A 21835-nucleotide genomic window follows, 5' to 3' on the forward strand; every position below is an offset into this window, starting at 1 on the left:
TCCATTTGTTATTGAGAAAAAGGTCAAAAGTCAGTAATTTTAAAAGTACATACTGACAATTACTGACGAAAAAATACAATCTCTGGTACATAAACGAGGAAGGACTCAGCCATTTATTCCTAGCTTTCCATTCTAAAGTTTAGTCGAAGGGTTTTTAATCCTCCCCTCTCTACTTTTGGCAACCCTAAAAATGTTCATGAATCTAGCAGACGGAGCTCCTGGCTAACAGTGAACAGCTGGTAAGTAATTAAAGAGTGAAGTAAATCATAGAATTTCTTTTTAAAAAGTTTAATTCTTTTTTTCTCAAACTAAATTAACAACACAAAATTTAAAACAATGATAAACCAATCTATACATTTGTTTAAATACATTCGGAGTAACAATCTTAGGTGTAATTTAAAAAATATCATTAAACACTGCTAGGTGTGTTTAAAAATGTGCATGAATTTACCGTCAAAGCCTCTCCAAATTTTATATCTTGTACATCAGATCTAATTAAACATTGCGATTCTCCCTTTTGAGTCATTTGTCACAACATTAGAAGTTTGTGGTCCACAAACTGATTTTTACGACTGTATTTGGTGCTCCCTATTTTTCAGCATTATAAAGTCATACTACATGGCACCAGAGTTGAAAAGTTACTTAAAATTCAATGTGTTTGCAAAAACCAACATCGGGCTTGGCTGAACATTGGACTGAAATTTCAATTTATTTTTTATTAAGAGAGTTAAAACTCCCTTAACTTTCATTATATACAATAGTTAAAATCAGATTATTTTAAAAATTTTGAGGTTCTTAAAAAAGTTGTCCTACAAGAGCCTTGACAAGTAACAAATGTTAGACCTCAATAATTATTTCTTAACACAGGATTTTTCTGGGCGCGTCAATGTGTTACAGCTGTTCATAATTATATTTTGAAAAATAGATCACTGACACAGAGGAAAAACAGCAAACTTTTGAGAAACGAGCGAAAAATTCAAAAGCTTCATTGATGTAATTATAACCTGACCCGGTGGAGAATGATGAGTGTTGTACCTATGACTCTGACAACAGAAAATCGTGAAATTTCACAAAATTATTGAAAAAATGCACACAGATTGAATGGGCTTTCCCTTAAAAAATAAGATGGTTCAGTTTCTTTCTTAAAGCTTTGATTCAGAACATTTTACCATAATAAACAATGGATAACTCTTTTATTCATTAATTGAAGTTTTGATTCATAATAAATTCAATCATTAATTCATTAATGACGGCTGTAAGCCACAATATCTTATCTATCTGAGGTAAAAACAACAAATGAGCATTAGGTTATGTATTAGAAACAAAAATTCCAAAAGTAAATGCCTTAACAAAAAAAAAAAAAAAAAAAAAAGAGAAGAACTAAAGTAAAATTGCAAAAATTCTGAGGGAAAATCAATACATTGATATGACTTAGGGCAACCTAGAAACACTAGAGCTACTTACAAAAACGGTCATCTTAGAGCTGATGGGATCCATCTACACTGGCTTTCAAGAAAATCAGCATAACTTAACATAAGTTTTTCTGCAACAGAAACCTGTTTCTTTGAAGCTGTACATGAAGATGTATCCCATTTTCTCACTGATGCCCAAAAATGATTTCATCTACTACAACTTTGCACAAGCTCTTGTCAGTCTGGAGGCACCATGTGTCTTTAAGACTTGCAAAATATGGCACCAAAGGTAGAAAATAGTATAAAACCTCTTCAGACATCTGAGCTGTATAGTCAAAAATTTCATCATGTTATGAGGCATCATTAACCACTTGCATTAAGTTTTTTAAAAAAAGTAACAGTCTTTATAACGATCCGCCATTTGCAAGAAATCAGTTAAAAGCACTTTTTAACAAGTATAAAACCTCCTCTCTGAGCAAAGGATAGTTGGATGAGGTAAAGCTTGACTAAATTTTATCTAATGAAAGAGTTAAAAAGAAGGTGACCTGATAAACAGAGCAAGATGGGGTTTCCATTGGACTTCTGTTCCATTGAAAAAGCTTAGAACCCCGACCACTGGATTAAAGTCAATTGGAGGTAGAACTAAACTTGGAATGCTACAGTCAAATCAAATATGTAGTAAGGATTGGCTTCTCAGCATCATAATTTCAAATAAAGCCAAAATAACGAGTAAAGTCTCTGTTAAATGGACTTGAATTATTTATGATGCAAAAGCTCTTAAATGGAGCTCAGTAAGGTTCATCACCAAAACAAAACAAAACAAAATTATGGAATAATTTAAACTAAACAGAAAATAATACATGGTTGACAACTGATACCAAACACCTTCAAGTAGGCTGTGTGCAGAACACATGAGGACTATTTTGTTTCAGCATCACAAGAGAGTGATGACATCAAAGTGGTGGTGTTGATGGTCCCGTCTACCGTCAAGGTCACGTATCGGTCATCCAATTGAAAATAAGCTGAATTTCAGATTACATCAGAGGGCCGTGAAGCAAATTGATTCTTTTTCTATAATTCTGCTGATTTTCCTGAATCACTATTACTTTCAACTCATGAATATTAAATTGGCCGAGTAAAATGCTCCTACATGACTCTACAGGTGACAACACTAAAATCATCACTAATTTTTTGGCCTCATTTTTCTCTCCAGTACTTGTGCCTTTCCTCGACACGTCTATTTCTATCTGAGTAAAGTTCTGAGATAAGAGGGTGAAGCATGATGGAAAAATTAGCTACGCTACAAAAAGTGCATTGAGCACGTTATGCCGGACTCAAGACAAAACAGGTGAGAGGAAGGTTCTGAATTTTTCTACGCCATCACAATTGGCTCAACTACATTATTCACTTGATTAATCAAAATAAAGATCAGTGAAAGCACCAATTTCTAATCACAAAAGCAACTTCACGGATCTTTTTCAATTTTAAGATCTATGGCTGGAATTGGGTCTCTCCAGTATGAGAATTGCGAGAAGTCTTCCATTGTTGACTCTTCCGGAGGGGAGGGAAACATTTGATCCACTATGAAAGTCATACTTGAATACCTGGAAAATGAGAACAAAAACAATCTTAGTAAGAGCAAAAAACTGGTGGCAAAGATTTCGCACCACAAACTAAAATCCATCTTCTTGTTCTAAAGTCTCCGAGTATAGCATATAATTTTTTCCCCCCGTGTGCTGCAATTTACGATTAGGATCTTGCCAGACTGATAGAGAAATGATCGAATACTTTTAAAAATTATTGAAAAGGAAATGGATTGCATTTTGCAAAAACGAACCACAAGCATTGTCGCTATAAGATTGTGCGATTTTTTTACCTTGCAAATTTAAACTGATTATCTAAACAAGTTTTACCTTTACTCCCAACCAACAAAAAATTCAATACGAAAATTACCTTTGTAAATCTAATTTTCTGCATGATTTCAGTAATTTAATTGCAAAAAATCTCAGTTGCTAAAACTTAGCAACATTGGAATGCCCTTGGTTCCTGTTTACAAAGTGCAATCTAAATGTCAGATAAAAGAAGAGTAAAATGTCCTCTTAAATCAAAGTATTAAAGAGACAGGATTTAGACATGTGTCTTGTTCTAACTGAGTAAGCTGTTGAAAATTATGAATTTTCGTCGATTTACATAGTGCACTTAGGATGAGAGATTTCACCGATTCTTAAACTTGACAATGTACAGATGCAATTACTGTCACACAAGTATGAATTTCAGAGCTGCAGTTGAACGTTCGAGAATTTGAGAGAAGATGTCCGTTCATTAGATCATCACAAAAAGATCTTGAATGATTGAAGCACTTCAGATTTCTAACATATAAAGGTCCTATAAATATTTGATAAAATAAAATAATATTTAAAAAAAAAAGTATTTAAAATACTGTTTGAAAATGAAAATTTCAGGTACCAAAATGAGTCAGCATCAGCTAAAAATTTAGTAGACAGAGGGTTGGGGACATGGAACGAATTCAAAATTGTTTCACTATCACGGGAAAATGCCGCATATGTATGGTGATAATACTCAAGTTGATTCCTCCACATGAAATCGTCTGAGATAACCTTGCACTCTGAATTTCTTTCACACAAAGTTTCATTTACACAAAATGCGCATGAGACGATCTAATAGACCATTGGAAGGTCAAGCACGGCATTGATGCAAGAAGACCTGGTGATGACACGTTAGAAGAGATGTTCAATTGCCTCCGCATTCGCCACAACTCGATGAAAATCACTTTCTATAGGAATGAGAGTGAACTAGACACTGAGTTCAATTACAAAAGAGCGACTTGCAGCTCCAAATCAAGTGATCTTTCCAAAAAAATAAAAAAGTTGATCAAAGCTTGAGAACAATATCAGCAAGTTCAGCAGTTCCAAAGCTGTTTGGTGAAACCTGGGAGAAATGGTAGTTCTTAGTAAAACTGCATGCTTGGTTAATAGATCATCATTAACTTGTTGCGGTAGCATGATGAAAAAAATTTTAGTAACAAAATAGAAATCGAGGGAAACCAAGCTGAAAATTGCTAGTTCCAGTAAAAAATGACTTCTACGTTAATTCCTCAGTGAAATTCAATGAATTTTGGAGAATACATGAAAGGAATGTTAACTGGACATATTTATGCTAAAAGGAACTATATTCATTAGTTTTTATACAAATAACTAATGAATTAGTGGTGCATACTTCTTTTAATTCCTTTTCTGAAAATAAAGAGTGAACTAGGCCCATAGGAATTTTTAGGATTCATTTTAAACCCTAAATGGCACAGAAACACTGTTTTGAAAATGCCAAAAGTGGGACCCATTTGAGACGATATTTTTCGTGGGCGCTGATGACGTAACCAGGCAAGTATAACAGCGTTTGCTGATTGGCTGAACTCATATTCTAAACAATATTCCAAGTTAAGACAGCTAAGGAAGCCTTGGGAGTGAATACCTAGGTTTTAATGGTATTGAACACTGAACGAAAAAACTGAGAGGCACTACGCTCTTGTTGCATTTTAAGGACTAGTTTTGCTGCTGCTTAGAAAAACTAAACATATTCAGCAATTGAATGTCTACCAGTTAAAACAAGTTTGATACAGAGAAGAAACTTGCGGGCAAAATGTTGCCGCAATTCCAGAAAAACCAAAACTGTAGAAAAATCAAGTCTTTCGTATTTTTCTCACAATTTCACTGTAAATTATAGAAAGTTTTGATGAGTGAACTAAATGAGAGATGATGCGACGCTTTCAGTTAATTTGTGCCGACAGTATGCTGTCAGCAGTCGAAGCAATGAAGAATTGAGCGATGAAAATCTGACGTCTCATGACGCAGTAATTAGGAAAAACAAGCTTCATGCTTGAAATAAAATGGGATGATTGTTAGTTGTACGAAAAATGAGAATATTAGGACAAGCAGCAAGCTGGGTGTCAAGGAAGAGATTCAGACACCCATAAATTTGCTTACCAAATTGGTAACATTGAGTAACATGTAAATTGATTTGATGCGGTGTGCAGGTGAGCATGTTGGCTAGCTGCTCACCGCGAGAGGAGGAAATAAGTCATTCACGATACAACTTTGACCAGAATAACTGAAATCATAAATCAATGCTTATCAGTTAAACACTGATTGACGGAATAACCTTGTAACCAAAGCTTTTAGCCCCATGAACCTGATGGATCTTCATTTTCTATTTTAATTTTTTCACTTACTCTTTTAACCTTTTTTTCAACAGTTGATTGTCAATAAAGAGTAAATTGAAAAGCACATAATTGTACAGCAGAAGAAGGACAGAATTTGAGTTCCAATCATCTGTTAGGATTTTAGGGGGTCCTTACCAAGTCCAAGGACAGGATTTAAAAAGTTCTTGAAGTAAGTGATGAAAGGTAACCCGCAAGCCACTCAATTTTTAAAACAGAGTTCATATTCCTCTTCACGGCAAATGATAAAAGCTTGACCCAAAGGATAAATTCTTAAAGTCTAGAGCACACCCATTATATTTTAAAACATCAGAACGGTGGTAACAAGACATGAAAGTTGAGATGTCAATTTAGAATATTGTCAATCCAATGGATTTTGGCGTTTTTTTGGCATAGCACTAAACAAATTTTTACAATGGATAGATGATATTTAGACTCAATTGATGTAACCTCAATGTACTTCCCATGAGTCTGATGTCGTAATCAATGCATTAAGATTAGAGATCAGAGGATAAAGTCAGGATTTTAAAGAGGCAACTTAACTTTTACTTTCACCACCATATGCCTGTATCAAGCCACATTTGAGCGACACATAAATGAGTAAGAAGAATAATTAAATACTTACGAGGATTGAAAAGTTTGAGTCAACTCATGCTTTAACTCTCCCCTATGATTAATTGTGAATATTCTGAAGATGGGAATGCCAACAGCTTGATACGCCCATACATCCTGAAAAATAAGAAAATATTTCACTGAAATTTATAATTAGTTGATAAGTAAGTGTTTGTCAGTGGTGGTACGAGAGACAGGAAATTTTATTTGTCATAATAGAATAGAAAACGCCTTTGTCAGCTCACCAACTACCCTGGACACCATGTGCAAAATGCTCCTAATACTCTTGAGTGCTGGCCAAACGTAGTGTCTGAAAAATTCAGACACAACCCACCGCAAATTTCTTGAGACAGCTATCCCTTTGCGCAATTCAACTTACAATTTGTGTTCCTTGCAAAGATTTCGTATGCCAAAGATCATTTTGGCCCCTAAAAAATAGTGGCTGGCTTCTAAGACTCTTGTGAAACACTATGAGGGTAATATTTCCGGTTTTTTTTTTCGTTTCCTGGGTCTACATAATTATACTCAGACTTACTTCAGGCAGCAAAATTAACTTTGATTAATACATGCAGGTACTTACATTTATTTTGTTGCCATAGCCAGCATAAAATGGTTTCGAGTTGGGGGGAAATAAAGCAAGAATATCCCGCAGACATTGGATCTTGAATTCTTCTGGTTTCTTTTCTATGACTTCACTGCAATTAAAAATAAATCACACATCAGCTATCGTCTCGGAGGAGGGGTGGAAGTATATCTACAGTAGACTGATTTGGTGGCTACGTCATTTGTGCAATGTTTGGCTTGTCGATTTTTAATGGTTCTAGTGTAAACAATAAGACATGACCTCAAGCCCCAATTCTGTGTAGAGTTTATTCTGTTAAATCATTACAATTTTATCATTAATGATTCGAGTACTAACACTTTCCTGGCTTCACTATTGACACGAAACACACACCCCCAGAAAAAGAGAGAGCTTTGAAAAGACCGCTGAATTGATCGGTTACTAAATATTATATATTGGTTAAGAAATATTAATGAACAAAGTAAAGAAAAAAATTTCCTTCACTCGTGAAATTGCAACTCCTTACCTATGTTTAATTTTATAAGAAAAAAACTAAATAACATTTTTTCTTAAAATTTTCTGAGATTATTGTTAATTATCCAGTGATATTCACAGAAAATGTATAGACGATACTTCCATGAGTTTTCTTGTAAAAATGTATAACATAATCGGAGATTTGTTAACATTTAAATAGAGAGATGCATTCCTTTCCATGTCCTCGCATGTTTCGGCATTGTCCACTGGTGATGACTTACATTTGAAAGGAGAAATGAGTGCCCACTTACGTATGAAAAGCATTGAGGAGACTAGTAGGGTTGAGAAGCATCGGTCCTTCTGGCAAAGACAAATCTTCTTGCTTGATTGACTTCAAATAATCTCTAGTTACCCGTGATTGCCCTAGAAAAAAGAAAAAAAGCACTTGTTTTAAAACCCTTTTTTAACCTCCCTGCTTGTAGCTTTTTTATTTTCAGAACATCACAATGGAAAACACTAGATACTACATGTTTGAGACACAAGTAAGAGGTCCTTCCTCATAGAGGATAAAAGCGTAGTGCCACCATTTTGTTTTCATGTTCATAGTTACGTATGCTTTTCTGGTTATTCCCCACAAAGGCAGTCATCATTTAACACCCTTACTCAATGTTTCATAACCTCTTAATTTCCTGTTTAGTGCATCATTAATATAATGAGGTATGAAACTGACAGTGGCAGGCACGTTTCTATTTTAAGAATGAAATTTTAAATTACACCGGATGATGATCGGAGCAAAAATGACGCTAACATATGACATACTAACCAATAGCTCGAGCTGATAGGTACAAAAGTTTATAGCCGTTATTCTTGATCTTTGTAAATAGTTTTGCTACCCCACTTTGGGCCCAATCTTTTCCTACAATGGGTAATATATGCCCTAGGACATCAGACCTGAAAAACGAAGAGGAGTACAAATGAATACCATGGATGCAGTCACACAGGAAAGGTTATCAGATGCTTCAAAAAATCAGTTCACTTAGGGACCTATTTACTTAAAAGCCAGCAGCTAGGCAGGAACCATTTATTTAGAGATATACAGAATGTCCTAGACTACTTGTGCCAAGCTTCATTCTTGGTTATTTTGGGTTGCATGAAGTTGAAACCCATTCAGATCAATAAGGAATAGACCCCAAGGGCTCTGAAGTTCATCATACCAAAGCCCCCTAGACCCTCAAGAAGCTAAAAGAAAGTCCTGACTCTTAGAAATAATGTAATTGTGCTGGTTCCATTCTGATAAATATGATCCAAATAGCTTGGCAGGAACTAAATTTGAGGAATATATTAATTCTTTTCACGGGAGAAAACACTATGTGAATCTGTGCAAAAAAAAAGTTAATAAAAATGTCTGATAAAATGTTGCCAGTAATGCTCATAATATAAACAAAACGATATTATAAATTCTGTTGTGCATATCAAAAGTCCTTTAAAAACAAAGAGAAAAAAGAATCCATAAAATGACTATTAAAAATTTACAGCTTTGCTGATCGCGTGATTCTCATAGATAAAGCCCCTTCTCGCACTGTTATTCATCTACTACAGTTGCTTAAGAAGCTATTAATCAGAGTCCTTGTCTCTTCAAGAGGAAAACTTAAAAGTTAAGCTAACCAAAGAGGTCTATAAGCAAAGGTATTGATTCCAAGAAAAAATCACGTTTGACAATGAAAAAATCAAGATATAGGACACTAACGATTGAAAAAAAAATCAGAAAAATTTTGTGCTTTTTTTCTTACTTGGTGATGGTGCCGTCAATATCAGATATGACTATTTTGTCATCGTAGCGCCAAAGAAATAGGAAACACTTGCAACGTGATGTTCCTTGGTATGCAGTCGTGACACTAAAAACAACTTCATTTGATCCTTGCAAGAGTTTTAATTTTGCCTGGAAAAAGGAATTTTTGAGATTTAATAAAAGATGAGCATCAATGTATAAAAACTGAAAAAGAAGCTGTTAATATTTAAGCTAAAAATTGAAGAATATGATGAACGAGCAGAACGATAAAATTGGTTTCTAATTCCTGGTTTCAATTAACCCCCTTCCCCAAAATTACTTTAGACCACATTAAAACATCAGTTGCTTAAATCAATAGCTTCCTCCATTTTAAATAGTTTGAGATAGTTAACCCTTCGAGAACCTGAAATGAGGCTCAAAGCTAGGTGCTCTTAGTAATGAAGCAGTGGCAAGGAATTTTGTTGTGGTGGTGTGGTAGGTATTCGTGCGTAAAATTTCTTGAAGAATTTAGTAACTTTATTAAAGCGTTCGAAAAAGCATTTCTAAAGGGGAAAAAAGCTAATCAGTATCAAATTATCGAAACAGCATTTCTGAAGGGGGGAAAAAACTAATCAATATCCGACCATCAAAAAAGTATTTCTGAAAAAGGAAAAAAGCTAATCAATATCCGACCAATCAATAACTGACAATCGAGTTGATGGAGCAAGGCGCTAAATTTAAATTAAATGTAGCCAATCAGCAAATACTGTTTCCACCACCTGATCAAGTGGTCACATCATTAAAACCTGCAAAATATAATGTTTCAAATTGGTTCCGTTTTTGGCATTTTCAAAACGGGATTCCTTCATAGAGAGGTGGTCGCACCTTGAGGATTGTTTACCCTATGACATATGGCGACAATATCCCAGCAAAATCTAAAATTCGAATTATGAAACATGGACCAAGGCATCTGTTTTTTTTTTTTTTTTTTTGCTCAGATCGACTCGAAATACAATTTCAAATACTTTACATAGAATGACTTTTTCCCATAAACAACATTATTTCCAAGAAAATTGATGATAAAAACCGTCTGTACCGACCTACTTCATTGATAAAATCCGAGATTCCCGAAATGCAACCACCTCTTTTTTTTTCTCTATGGGATTCCTTTGCCATTTACAGTTGAAAAATTGGAAAAGATTCCTGGAGACTTAGTTTACTCTGTACTTTCTGAAAATGAAATAAAAAATTGATACCACGGACCCAATTGATAATTACATAAAACTCAAAACTAGAATAAGGCAAAATATCAAGTTCACTCCTACTTACTATTTGCTCCGAAGAAAGTCTAAGAGTTTTTCGGAATTTGTCGGAAGAACTAGCTGTATTTGTTTCAGTATCAGAGTCAGAAGAATGGGATTCACTTAGCCTGAGACCGTCAGATTTCCTCCTGACATTAGATCTGTTCAAAGGACATGAAAACCAAAAATAATTAGAGAAAAATTGAAAAACACACTTAAGATCTATCAAAAATCTTTATGCACTTTAAAAATAAAATCCACCCCTCAATTAAACAAGGTTAACAAACCTTCCTACTGGTTCTAGATAACACAGAGAGTTCGATTTCTTGTTTAAAATGGATGTATTTATGGTAAAAGGAACTCTAAGTATCAAATTTGCATTTATTATAGTTCCTTTGAATTTGATTAATTTCCTCTTAGTTCCTTTTAGCATAAATACATCCAATGAAAAACATAGTTCTAATGACAATATGCTGCGAATTGACCACAACAGCCTATAGTGCTAGAACAAAGATTAACAGAGTTTTGGGTCAGATTGACTGTTTGCTAACATGAAGTCTTGTCTGAACAAAAAGATCTGCCAAAGAGTGATATGAAAATTGAACTGATTTCGAGCAACTGGGACCCTTTAGAAATGAATGATGCAATCTCCCCACAGTCTCAAATTGTTAATTTCATCATCACACATCAAATGAAACAAAGGGAATCAATACTTACAAAGGAATTTGTACACTATCACTAGTTTTAACTTCGGTGGGTTTTGGGGATTCTGCTGGATTGCTAATCCCCTCAGGAACCACCTGGTCACTGACAGTCTTTTCTTCGAAATCGACTTTCTTTACTTCTTCCTTCTCACTTTCTCTGACAGTCTCTGCAGATTTCCCTGTCTCTTCATTGTCAGCCTCTGTTGCTGCTGCACTTTTATCAGGTACTGAAGCTTTATCAGGAACAAGACTACTTTCACCGTCCACTTTGTCTGAACTCCTTTCTGTTGAGATATCTTTAGACTTGTCTTCGAGATTTTTACCTTCATCCATAATAGCAGATGCGTTAGCTGAATTTGCCGAGGCTAAAAAAAGAGAAGACATGAATGTTTCACTTGAAAGGACGATATATTATTAGTAGCTCTTACATCCTACAACATTGTTTGGGACATCGTTGAAAAAATGGCCGGCAACAGCAATGCCTGTTATGCTATATACATCATACAGGATCAACCAATGTTTAGCTTGTTCCTGCACAGCCACTGAACTCATCATATATAATGACACATTATGAAATAAGTCGGTAGATAGTGACCACCATAATAACGGATAAAAATTCTGGTGCAGTTTTCAACTTGAACATTTTCTTCTTGCAATTCGTCCACTGGCAGAGAAACTATGCAAAATTTCTTGGCAAAGAAGTTTATTAATAACTTGTCATTGCTACATTTACAAATACTGTATGAAGCCATTTTAAAATTGAGAAGTGAAGCGTGCTTCGAAAAAATTTTCAAATGAACTCAGTCAATAATAGAATGAGTTTTAGAGACAGAGGAAATTATGCACTATTGTTAACTTAAACAAATCAAGTAATTAGTGTCCTGTGCCTCCATGAGGTTAATTACTTTGGGCTTATCTATAGAAGTCTTAAAATTAAAAGATGAGTCAGAATCTTTCCATGTTACAGGTGAATTGTGAAGTTTTTGATACAGAATACAATCCAAAATAAAACAAACATTACTTACCATCCAAATTCGACTTGGAGTCTGAGCCACGAGACCACATGAACCATGACGAATAGCTTCTGTTACTACTAGCTGGCTTTTTGTTGCTTTTGGGCATCCAGTCGCGACATAACCGCTCAACTGTTTCCTGTAAAAAGCAATTGAACATTTGAATAAAGAGCACAAAAAATAAAAATTTCGGATTCTTAACATTATCACCAAAGATAGAAGTCAATGGTTGATGGGGATAGTATTAGAAGAGAATAGTTAACTCCAAAGAAATTGCATCAGAACATGCAGACATCTATCCTTGCAAGATACGCACTAACACATACATTGATCCTTTTTCCAACAAATTCTTTTAGAAAGTAGTTTAAAATGAACACAAAACTTCCTTGAAATGTTTTGGTAGTGTTCCATTTTTATTTAACCATTAAATCTTTCTGGCTGAACTTGTAGGGTAAGTGTAGGAACAGTGGGTCGCATTTTTTGATGGTTCAGAAACCAGCTTTGAATGTTATTTTTTTCCTCGTTTTTTGTTTCTTGTTTCTTACTTAGTCAGCCATTGTATTTTTATCTTTCTGGCTGAGCTGGTACATAATGAGTGTTTTTCAGTTGGTTTTAATAGTGCAATACAAGATGTTCACTCCTCACTTGCACACATTTTCAGAGTTCAGAGTTAAAATTATAAAAATCAGACACGGTCCACTGTAAAGGTCATGGCTGGTGTTCATTTAATTATGAAAACTTGAATGACTGCAACATTAAAGGTACTTACAGGAGGTAAAAATTTGTGAAAAGTGACCATGGATACAATAATAGGGGCTGCAGTGCGCCAATTGTACAGTTTGCCACCAATTTTAACGACTAGATTAGAATTTTCTAAAAGACTGGGATCATTTGCTAATTGGTTGAAATCAACGAGATGGGAAAGGAATGCTTCTTCGGTTGGCCCTTCCACCGTTCCAAGTCCTCCGCAGAGTGAAAGATGAACGTCTTCTGGAGGACTGAAACACAAGTAAACCAGAATATGATTTTAAAACTTCAATGATAAACTTCTGAATCCCGATACGCATCATGAATTTCAAATTAATTTTCTTCGCATGGAACTGGCGTCTCAGTTTACCATCTCTTATTGTCTAGACTCTTACTTGATTACAGATGCATTGAGATTTCATATCATCCCATTATGAACTGTTGTACATTGGCGTTGCTTAAGCGGTATCAGCAAAAATGTAAAAATTTGTTTCACAAGTTATTCAAACCTCTCAACAGGACTAAAATTTTAAAAGAGAAAATTTTGTCATGTATGCGTTTTCTTTTTTATTTATATATTTTTCTTTCCTTTTTTTGCTTACAAATTAGCTTGTCCTTCTCTTAATGTTCAGCTGCATTCACCAATTAACCAGTGAATAACCCCTTAATCAGCCTCTTTGTGAGCCCAAAAGAAAACAGAAGTCATGATTGGAACGACCGTCTAAGTGGTATTTACTGTAAGCAACAAAGAGGTCACTTCTAATTGGCTTACGGTTCTTACCAACTTTGGAAATTAGCTACAGCCAAAATTTTAGATTCTATAAGAGATAACAAGGGTTTTTTTTAAAGAAATCGATCAATAAAATCTGACACATACTTCTCATCCTAAATAAATAAATAATTTGTCGGAATCCTTAAATTAGTAGGCACTGGATGGCAAATGACAGGTACCTATCTTGCCACTATTTTTAGGATTTCCGGGGGAAGGTAGAATATTTTAACACTCACTGGAACATCGTTGACTGCCCAGTTGGAGAGCCGAGGACACTGTGGGGAGAGTGAGGGAGGGATGACCCATTTCCTGATTCAGCATCCTCATCATGGTCAGGTAAGTAATGATGTGAATCTGCTCCTGGAAAATTACAAATAAACATTAAAACTTGGTAGAACGATTTGATGAAGAAAAATCGTTTTTAGTTGCTCATGTCCGAAAGCAGATATTTTGGAAAATTATGAATTTCGCACAGTGATCCTATGCTTTGTTACTGATTGTACAACGGCTGTTTCATGATTCTACAGGGTTCATGCAGCCATATCAAAATAAAATTCAAGGACTTTTGTGGACTTTTCGCAAGTATTTCAAGAACTGTTGACTGAAAATTCAAAAACTTTCAAGGACTTTGTAGTCGTTTTAAAAAGGCTTTTCAAAGATATTCAAGGACACTTATCTCAAAAGAAAAGAAAAAGCTTCCTCCCTCTATATATTTACTTCATCTGACCGCAGTAAAGTCAAATCTGAGCTTCTATGAGAAGTTCAAACAGACATTTGAGGATTAAAGATACGGAAAATAAAAGTGCAAAATTTAAGTAAATAGCAGAAACTCACCCGTAATTTTTATTTACTACAATTCAAGCCTGAAACTCATAATTCAAGGACTCTCGAGTACTTTTACGTTTTTCCTCAAAAATCAAGTATTTCAAAGTACATAAAAATGAGAAAAAAAATTCAAGGACATTTCAAGGCTGCACAAACTATATTTTTCTTGAAATTAAAGACAGCGTATTACGTTTGTATCAATCAGTTTTGCTGTCAAAACGAGTACTTTCAGGATGCCTTAAAATCCTGAAACTTGTTCTTCACAGCTTCTAAAATATTGCAATTCAATCTTCTATTATATCGTCAATAAATATTGTACTTTGAGTTAATGATTACCTGACGAGTTGAGATTATGATTCTTATAAGTAGACGGAAAATACAGTGCAGCAATTTCTGGGTCCAATTCATCTGGATTTAATTCGGAAAGATATATTCCCTCTGACTGTCTCATGTGTTTGGTTTTCTTCATAAATCCAAGCATATTTTGCAACATGGAACGGTGAGCAGCAGCTGTATGGATCATACCAATGAAGTGGTCAGTATAAATTGGATAATATACTTAAAAAGTACAGACCACTGTATCTTTGCAGAGGATAATTACTCATTATGAATTTTCGGTTAAGTATTAGGACAAGCAATGCTCTAATAGAATTCTTAAAATCAGTAGTCCTGGATCCTCAGAGAGGTTTGTGAACAAAATGTTTGAAGACCATTCCTATCTGCAGTACCTCATCATCTTCCGGTCAAAGTATCATAAGCCCCATACGACGTGGAAAAATTTCTGACGCCATTTTATTTTTTTACAGAGAAATTGCTGGTTGAATCTGTTTGAAAATTTCACTGAATTTCATCGACAGCACAAAAACAAATTCAGCGAAATTTTCTGACAGCTTTGTTGAACAATTTCTCTGTACAAAAATAAAATGGCAGTGGAAATTTTTAAACGTCGCATTACGCTTGCGATACTTTGGCTAGAGGATGACAAAATCACACAGCATCACAGCCAGATTAGAATTAACAGTGGACATTTCTACTGGAGAATTGCTTAAAATCACTACTGTTTTTACAGCTAGGCCCCCATCATTACATTTTGAGCCCAATCAATATTTCTGTGATTTCAGAAAATAAAAAAAACAAAACGAAAATTTGAATAAACTTGCTTTTGTTGAAAAAAAGTGCAGAATACTTCTTTAAGGCATCAACAAACTCGAAAAAACGATCTAAGATGATTCCTAAGGGTCATATAAATTTTATCGATCTTGGAATCAACCTATCGTAGTCATAGTAACTTGTCGGTTAGCTGGTGCTCTATTAATGGCTTAAACGAACATCTCTTGTGAATAAGCAGTGATGTGCACACTGAGGATATTCACAACTACTACTGATCACTGCTAGCTGATTTTTCCAGATACTAATCAATATCAGTGAAACTTTAGAAGTCTGTTAACCGTCGGTGTTTCTGGCTTAAAAGGGCTCATACCTAAGCCTTAAGCTCAGTTGTGCTAACAAATTTGAGACCAGATTTAACATTCATGTTGAGCAATGTCCACTGGAACTGCACAACTAAAATCCACTAAATATGTTGAGCACTTGTGAAGGCCTATCTTGTCTCATTTAATGATTCACCATCGAACAAAATCATTTTTGTTTCAAGCTTGCCTTAAACTGATTGAACTGGAAAAATAGTTCCGACATTATATTATTTCTGCTAATTTTTTTTTGTTTCTTTCATACTTCTCTGAACACAATAATAGGTGGTAACGAACCTTCTTGTTGCTTTTTGGCTTCTTCTTCATTGTTGGCTTCTTTTGGTGAGACCTCCTTGACTAACGGTGGAGAAGGAAGCTCTCCCCACTTCCAACTTTGCTGCGGCTCCTTAGCCCCGAGACTGCTCTTGGTTAGTTCATTCTTTGAGCCAACACTTGCCGTTCGCTGGATCTCAAATTCAGAGTCAGATTTAATTGGTGCAAATTCTCTGCTGACTGGAGGACTATAGACAAAATTCAACCATGACATTTAGAAGACAAGAATCAGGAATTGGAGAGGGAGAAAACACAAAAAAAATCTTGGAGAAGCTCTTGAAGAATATAGAAATATATTGAATTGTCTCATGTTACTAAGATTTTAAAGCTAGTAGAAAAGTCTGATCACGCATACAACTTTTCCTCATTTGTAGGTTCCTCATCTTTTTCATTATTCATAGACAAGGACAGGATGGAAGAACTTGTTTGTATCAGTGGAAGAAATATAACTGGAGATAAGACACATGAGGCTAAACACCAACATCCCGCTTTCATAATTTACCAATAATTACACTCACTTGTGCTTTCCTGTGTTTTGGTTAATGCACCTAGATAAGCGCAAAGTGAAACTTGTAGACTAAACTGGATAAATGATTGAAATATGAGTTCACATGAATTACCTGCATCCAGGCGTAATTTCAGTATCACTGAAGAAATGAATATCACTTTCTATTGGTGCATCACAGACTCGGGATAACTCACTCTTGGTGTCGTTTAAATCTGGCACCTCATCCTGAAACAAAATTTTTTATTAGTTCTGTAAGGTATAGAGGCAAGTCGTGAAATCAGCTAGGAATTAACACAAATGAAGATTGGAATCGCTTCCTTAGCCTTGTTTCATCATTATTTAAACAGATTTTCATCATTCCAGGCAACTACAGACATAGGTCATGAATAATTTTTGAAGAATTTGGAACATGGCACCAAAAGCTAAGACCTTGATTGCATTCATTTTTGTTCATTTTCTCTGAACGTCAGCACTCAGACCTTAGCATACATTATCCTTTCTAGATAGGAAAATTTGATTAATATGTCAACAAATGGGAATTAAATGAGATCCCATTAAAATTGATTTGCAGTTTGTTCGAGGAGTAAGGACTTTCTTGATTTAATTGAACAAAAAATTCATAACTCATATTATAGTCAGCGAGTGAGTTCAACAATGAGTGCATCGTGTCACAACTTAAACCAGTTTATTGGCACTGCTAAATTAAAATTGAGAATGGTAGAGGAAATGGACAGCAAAATTTAGAACGAGAATTCTTAATACTTGTCTAGCTGGGCAATGGGAAAATTTTTGGAGAGTTTAACAGTGAGCTGTGACTTCTTCTTTAATTGATAAGGCAACAATCTATAAAAACTTACCATACTAGTCTTTGGCTTGTTAAAATCAAGATCCTCCATCTGGAAAATAGAGCTATCAATATTCTCTGTGAAACTTTCTTCTGGCTTTGTATCAGGTCTTCCTTCCGACTCTCCTTGATGCTCATTACTGCTGCTAGAACTATCATTTTTTTGGTCAACACTGTATGATGCTTTCTTCTTCATGACAGACTTTTTTCTCCGCTTCTTTCGGCTAACAGGAAGAGAAGAGGATGTCCTCACAGCCTCTTCATGGTATGTCTGGATTACATCATTTGAAAGATCAAGACCGCTCAGGCTCTGTTTCAAACGCAAGGATTCGCTCATTTCTGACAAGAAAGGCTCCGAATCAATGGGTCGGAACTCGCCTGCTGCAATGCTGATCTTACGGATTTTCTCATTTTCACCTGGGTCGTCAACAGTCTCAGCGCAGAATGTTTTGGGAACACTGCCCGCTACAATTACAACAGGAGCTGAGTCATTATTGTCACTATTTTTGAGGTCTCCCAATTTGTTAGGAATCCTGAAAAGATAAGAAAAAGTTTACGTTACTTGCAGACGATTCATGCGTCTTTGATACTGATTTGGGAATCAAAAAAGATTTATATAGGTATTACAGAATGATACACACAGAATATAGAGTAATGTTAGATACATAGAACTGATACATCGATTTTCTTCAAATCAGTTTTTCATTCATAAAAAAGTGTAGACTTCAAGTATTGATTACTGAGGTTTTAAGTGTCATGAGGAAAAATCCTGGTTTCAGATTGATCGAGAAACATCACAAATCTGGACCAATTAGATAGCTCCCAAGACTCTAGACCTACAAACCAAGGAATCAGACATAGCCCTCGAATAAAAGGGGCAAAAATAATAATTGAACATTTTTTCAAAATAAGCTGAAAATTGATAGGTCTTAAATATTTCTCTGCAATCTGATAATATAAATTTTTCGAAATCTTTTTCACATTTTATAAAGAGAGAATTATCCATGTTGTTATAATAATTTTTTTTTATTCTGCTCTGCTTAGACTGATGATGTGCCTTGTCTCCTCTTCTAAAAAAAAAAAAAAACTGTTGCAATTATTTTTAGCAAATCTGTATCCCTTGAGCACTTGAAAACTTCCATGTGATGTCAGCTTTTGTAAATTTTTCCGGATTCTCCCTTCATTAGAAGGTTTAATTATTTTCTTCTTCAGAAATCATCTTTCTTCGTTCATTCATTAGATCTTAGCAATTTAAAATCTGATAGACTCCCTTCAAGAAAGCAGAGGTAGAAGGAAGCTTGTTTAAAGCTAAGAAAAACTGACCCTTTCCATTCACTGGTCCCGGAGTCATCAAAACTTGGAGAGAATCCAGATGTGTCAGGAATTGGTGAAGTAGCTAAATGGGGAGGAACATTTTCATCACTAGATGTTCCTTCAACGAAAAATGCTTCACCAGACTCTCCCAATTTCATATGAATATCCACTGGTTCTCCATTAATCTCCACTTCAACCTGTAATTTTTAATGGAATAGTTTTATACAAAATGGAAAGACAAAAATTATGATGATACTACTAGGTTAATTCGGTACCATTTGTGGTGATTGATTTAAAGCAGCAAAGTTCTTTGGATTGGCTTTTTCATTAGAGCTTTTGTATTGTTATGATTGATACAAAATAATGATAAATTATCAAAAAGGTGGCTGGGAGACTTATTGTGAGAAATTATGTTAAACATGATGGCTTTGTGGTTGTAAAAACAGAGAGGATATAATAAATGAATTAGAACTGAATTAGTATTAATAGAAAAAACGATGAATCATGACAAAAATGGATGTAACTAGTGGTAAACAGTGGTAATGAGTAAAGAAAACAAGTTAGCACCTTCCATAGGTGTTGTCGACAATCAACTTACTATTTTTTCACGGCTACGTAAGACACCAATTTTGCCAAAACGAACGTGGAATGGTGAACATGTGAAAGTTCCATCAGGCTGTTCAACAACAATAACGTCAATGGCACCAGTCAGTGTAGCAGCATTTATTTCATTGTAAACATATCTGAAATTATTTATGACTTTCCCCAGGTAGTTCATAGTTTCCTAGACCTGGAACAAATATTGAGGGTGCATATGCTAAGTGTTGAGGTAATGTCTGGCGGAGAGCTTTTCTATTCCAAATAAAAGTTAAGCTTTGATGTTTTTGTTCTAATACACCTTTCAAAAGCTTGTTGCCTTGTAAGGACAGAAGTAACAAATTAGATGCAATTTTTCAAGTGCAATGAAATAGTAAGGAGATAAGGTGGTGAATTTTACAAGGTTTTGTGAGAATCAATAAAAGATTTGGACCAACAGGAAAACAACTAGAGCCATGCACTGCAAAGAAAGTAAAAATGAACCATTTTAACCACTAAGTTAGATTCTTTGAACAAATTGTTTCTTCACTTCAAAGAACTTAACATGTCTCGGAAATTCGAAGACGAAAAAGTTAATTTTTCGACCTCAGGTAAATACCAGTTGATTGACACAACTGTGCTGGATTTCATTAATCAAAGTATGTACATCTAAGATACCTACAGAAGAAACTCTGAGAGAAATTTTTAAGATAAGAAACCCCACAAGTATCTCCTTCTTGAGGTTTTAAACCACGCGATGCAATATGATGAAACTATCCCGAAGTTCTCACATCTTACACTTCTTATTATTTCGTGTTATTTGGACCCTTCTCCTTTTTACATTTTGATAATGGATGACCAAATCATGAATCTTACTTGCGGTGTTTGAAAATAATCACTCATATTTTATTTGTTCTAGTGACAACAACTTGACACTTTGGAACAAAATATTCAGAGATAACTCTTCAAAGACTGAAGAAATATCACATGAAGTTGGGAGCAAAAACGATGATCAGGCCTTCTCTAGAAAAGTGGAATCTGATAGATTTACATCATCTCAAACGGAGATAAGTTTGGTAGCTTCACCATCGATTTGTTAACTTGACCCTTCTAGACACGGTCCTAAAGTGCGTACAGCAGGCAAACAAGCAAAGATCATTGAAAATTGCTGTATTGTCTTCCCATGTAGAATAAACTTTCTCTTGAATTGACAAGAGTTAGAAGATTCTTTCAATTGACACTGAAGTCCTCTGGGATGGTATGAGTAAATGACTGAAGAGGGTTCTTGCTAGGTGAAGAAGACCGTCCAAAATATACGATCAGAAAGGGAGTGACAACAACAGGGAGCAATAACTTATTATATTTAAAAAAACAGGCATAGTTAATAAGATTATCAAAAATATTTCATTATGGGCACATCTTTGTTAGAAATGTTCTCCTGGTTTTTAGAAGAGGGGAGAGGGGGAGCCAGGTCCCATAGCCCCTCCAGGTATTTTGGTACCATACGGAACCACTCGGACACGGTAGAGGAATCGGGAAGCAGTGAGTGCAAGGCGCTACAGTTTCATAAATTCTGTGGCATCAAAATTTGGCACACTTACAGATTTGAACAAAGAGTAAACAAAGTTACATGACTGATCTCAATACAATGTGAAAATTTCCATGAGCTGGTACGAAGGAGACGAACTAGATATTCATCGGAAGCGCAGAGGTAGACATTCAAGTACTTCGATCATCCTGAATAGATCTCACAAACAGATGAAACAAAAGAGATCGAATTCTTCAGCCTCATGCATTGGGAGAAAAACTACATAGGTAAGTTCAGGAGACTAGGAAATGTACTTACCAACAACTATACGATATCAAACGAACATGTGCTGATTTACCACGATTTACTCAAGATCAAATCAAGTACACACAGGGCAATCATGATTTTCTTTAACACTGATAAGTAAATAAAAATATGATGATCAATGGAGTCTATTATGCAGAACTGTCAAGGGCAGCAGCGCAAATCCGCGAACGCGAATAAAGAAAAAGAAGGGAAGGGTTATTTGTTGTTGTTTTCTGATTGTACGAAGTGACGTCACCATAAGTGCGACATGGTGCGACACATCGTACGATGCGCCGCTCGCCGCTACGCCACTCAGAACGCAGAACGCAACCCCCCTCCTCTCTGCTGAAGCTCAACTTCAAAAAATTGCGAAAATTTCGATGGGATTCCCCACAAATCGGTGCATCTGATCGGAAAAAGATTTTCGTCAAACTTGAAAGAAGCCGTGACATCAGCTAGGACTGCGCGTCGGCTTCAAATTTCGCAGCGAAAATAATTGCATAGCTTTTATTGGGAGACAAACATGTTTACGT

At 35.3% G+C, this 21835-nt stretch overlaps 1 protein-coding gene across 2 annotated transcripts; it reads right to left on the minus strand.

Moving 5' to 3' along the window:
• Window positions 1-272: 272 nt before the first annotated feature.
• Window positions 273-21534, minus strand: Lpin (phosphatidate phosphatase LPIN). 2 transcript variants are annotated; one of them, XR_002010080.2, is made up of 19 exons: window positions 21315-21534; window positions 19491-19682; window positions 18902-19089; window positions 17592-18111; window positions 16847-16959; window positions 16191-16414; window positions 14761-14934; window positions 13836-13959; window positions 12850-13078; window positions 12093-12219; window positions 11081-11432; window positions 10392-10524; window positions 9085-9233; window positions 8118-8245; window positions 7606-7717; window positions 6839-6953; window positions 6272-6375; window positions 5414-5537; window positions 273-3016 (listed from the first exon to the last, which is right to left on the minus strand). XR_002010080.2 is itself a non-coding variant. In XM_019059268.2 (18 exons), the coding sequence occupies exons 2-18, from the start codon at window positions 19668-19670 to the stop codon at window positions 2878-2880; spliced, it is 3111 nt and encodes a 1036-aa protein (XP_018914813.2). In that variant the 5' UTR covers window positions 19671-19682; window positions 21315-21533; the 3' UTR covers window positions 273-2877. The 2 variants fall into 2 exon arrangements, 1 of the variants encoding a protein (XP_018914813.2); XM_019059268.2 differs by lacking the exon at window positions 5414-5537 and having other exon boundaries at window positions 21315-21533.
• Between the last annotated feature and the right edge of the window lie 301 nt (window positions 21535-21835).

Source organism: Bemisia tabaci, chromosome 6, assembly GCF_918797505.1.
Source record: "Bemisia tabaci chromosome 6, PGI_BMITA_v3".
Classification (NCBI taxonomy): Eukaryota; Metazoa; Arthropoda; class Insecta; order Hemiptera; family Aleyrodidae; genus Bemisia; species Bemisia tabaci.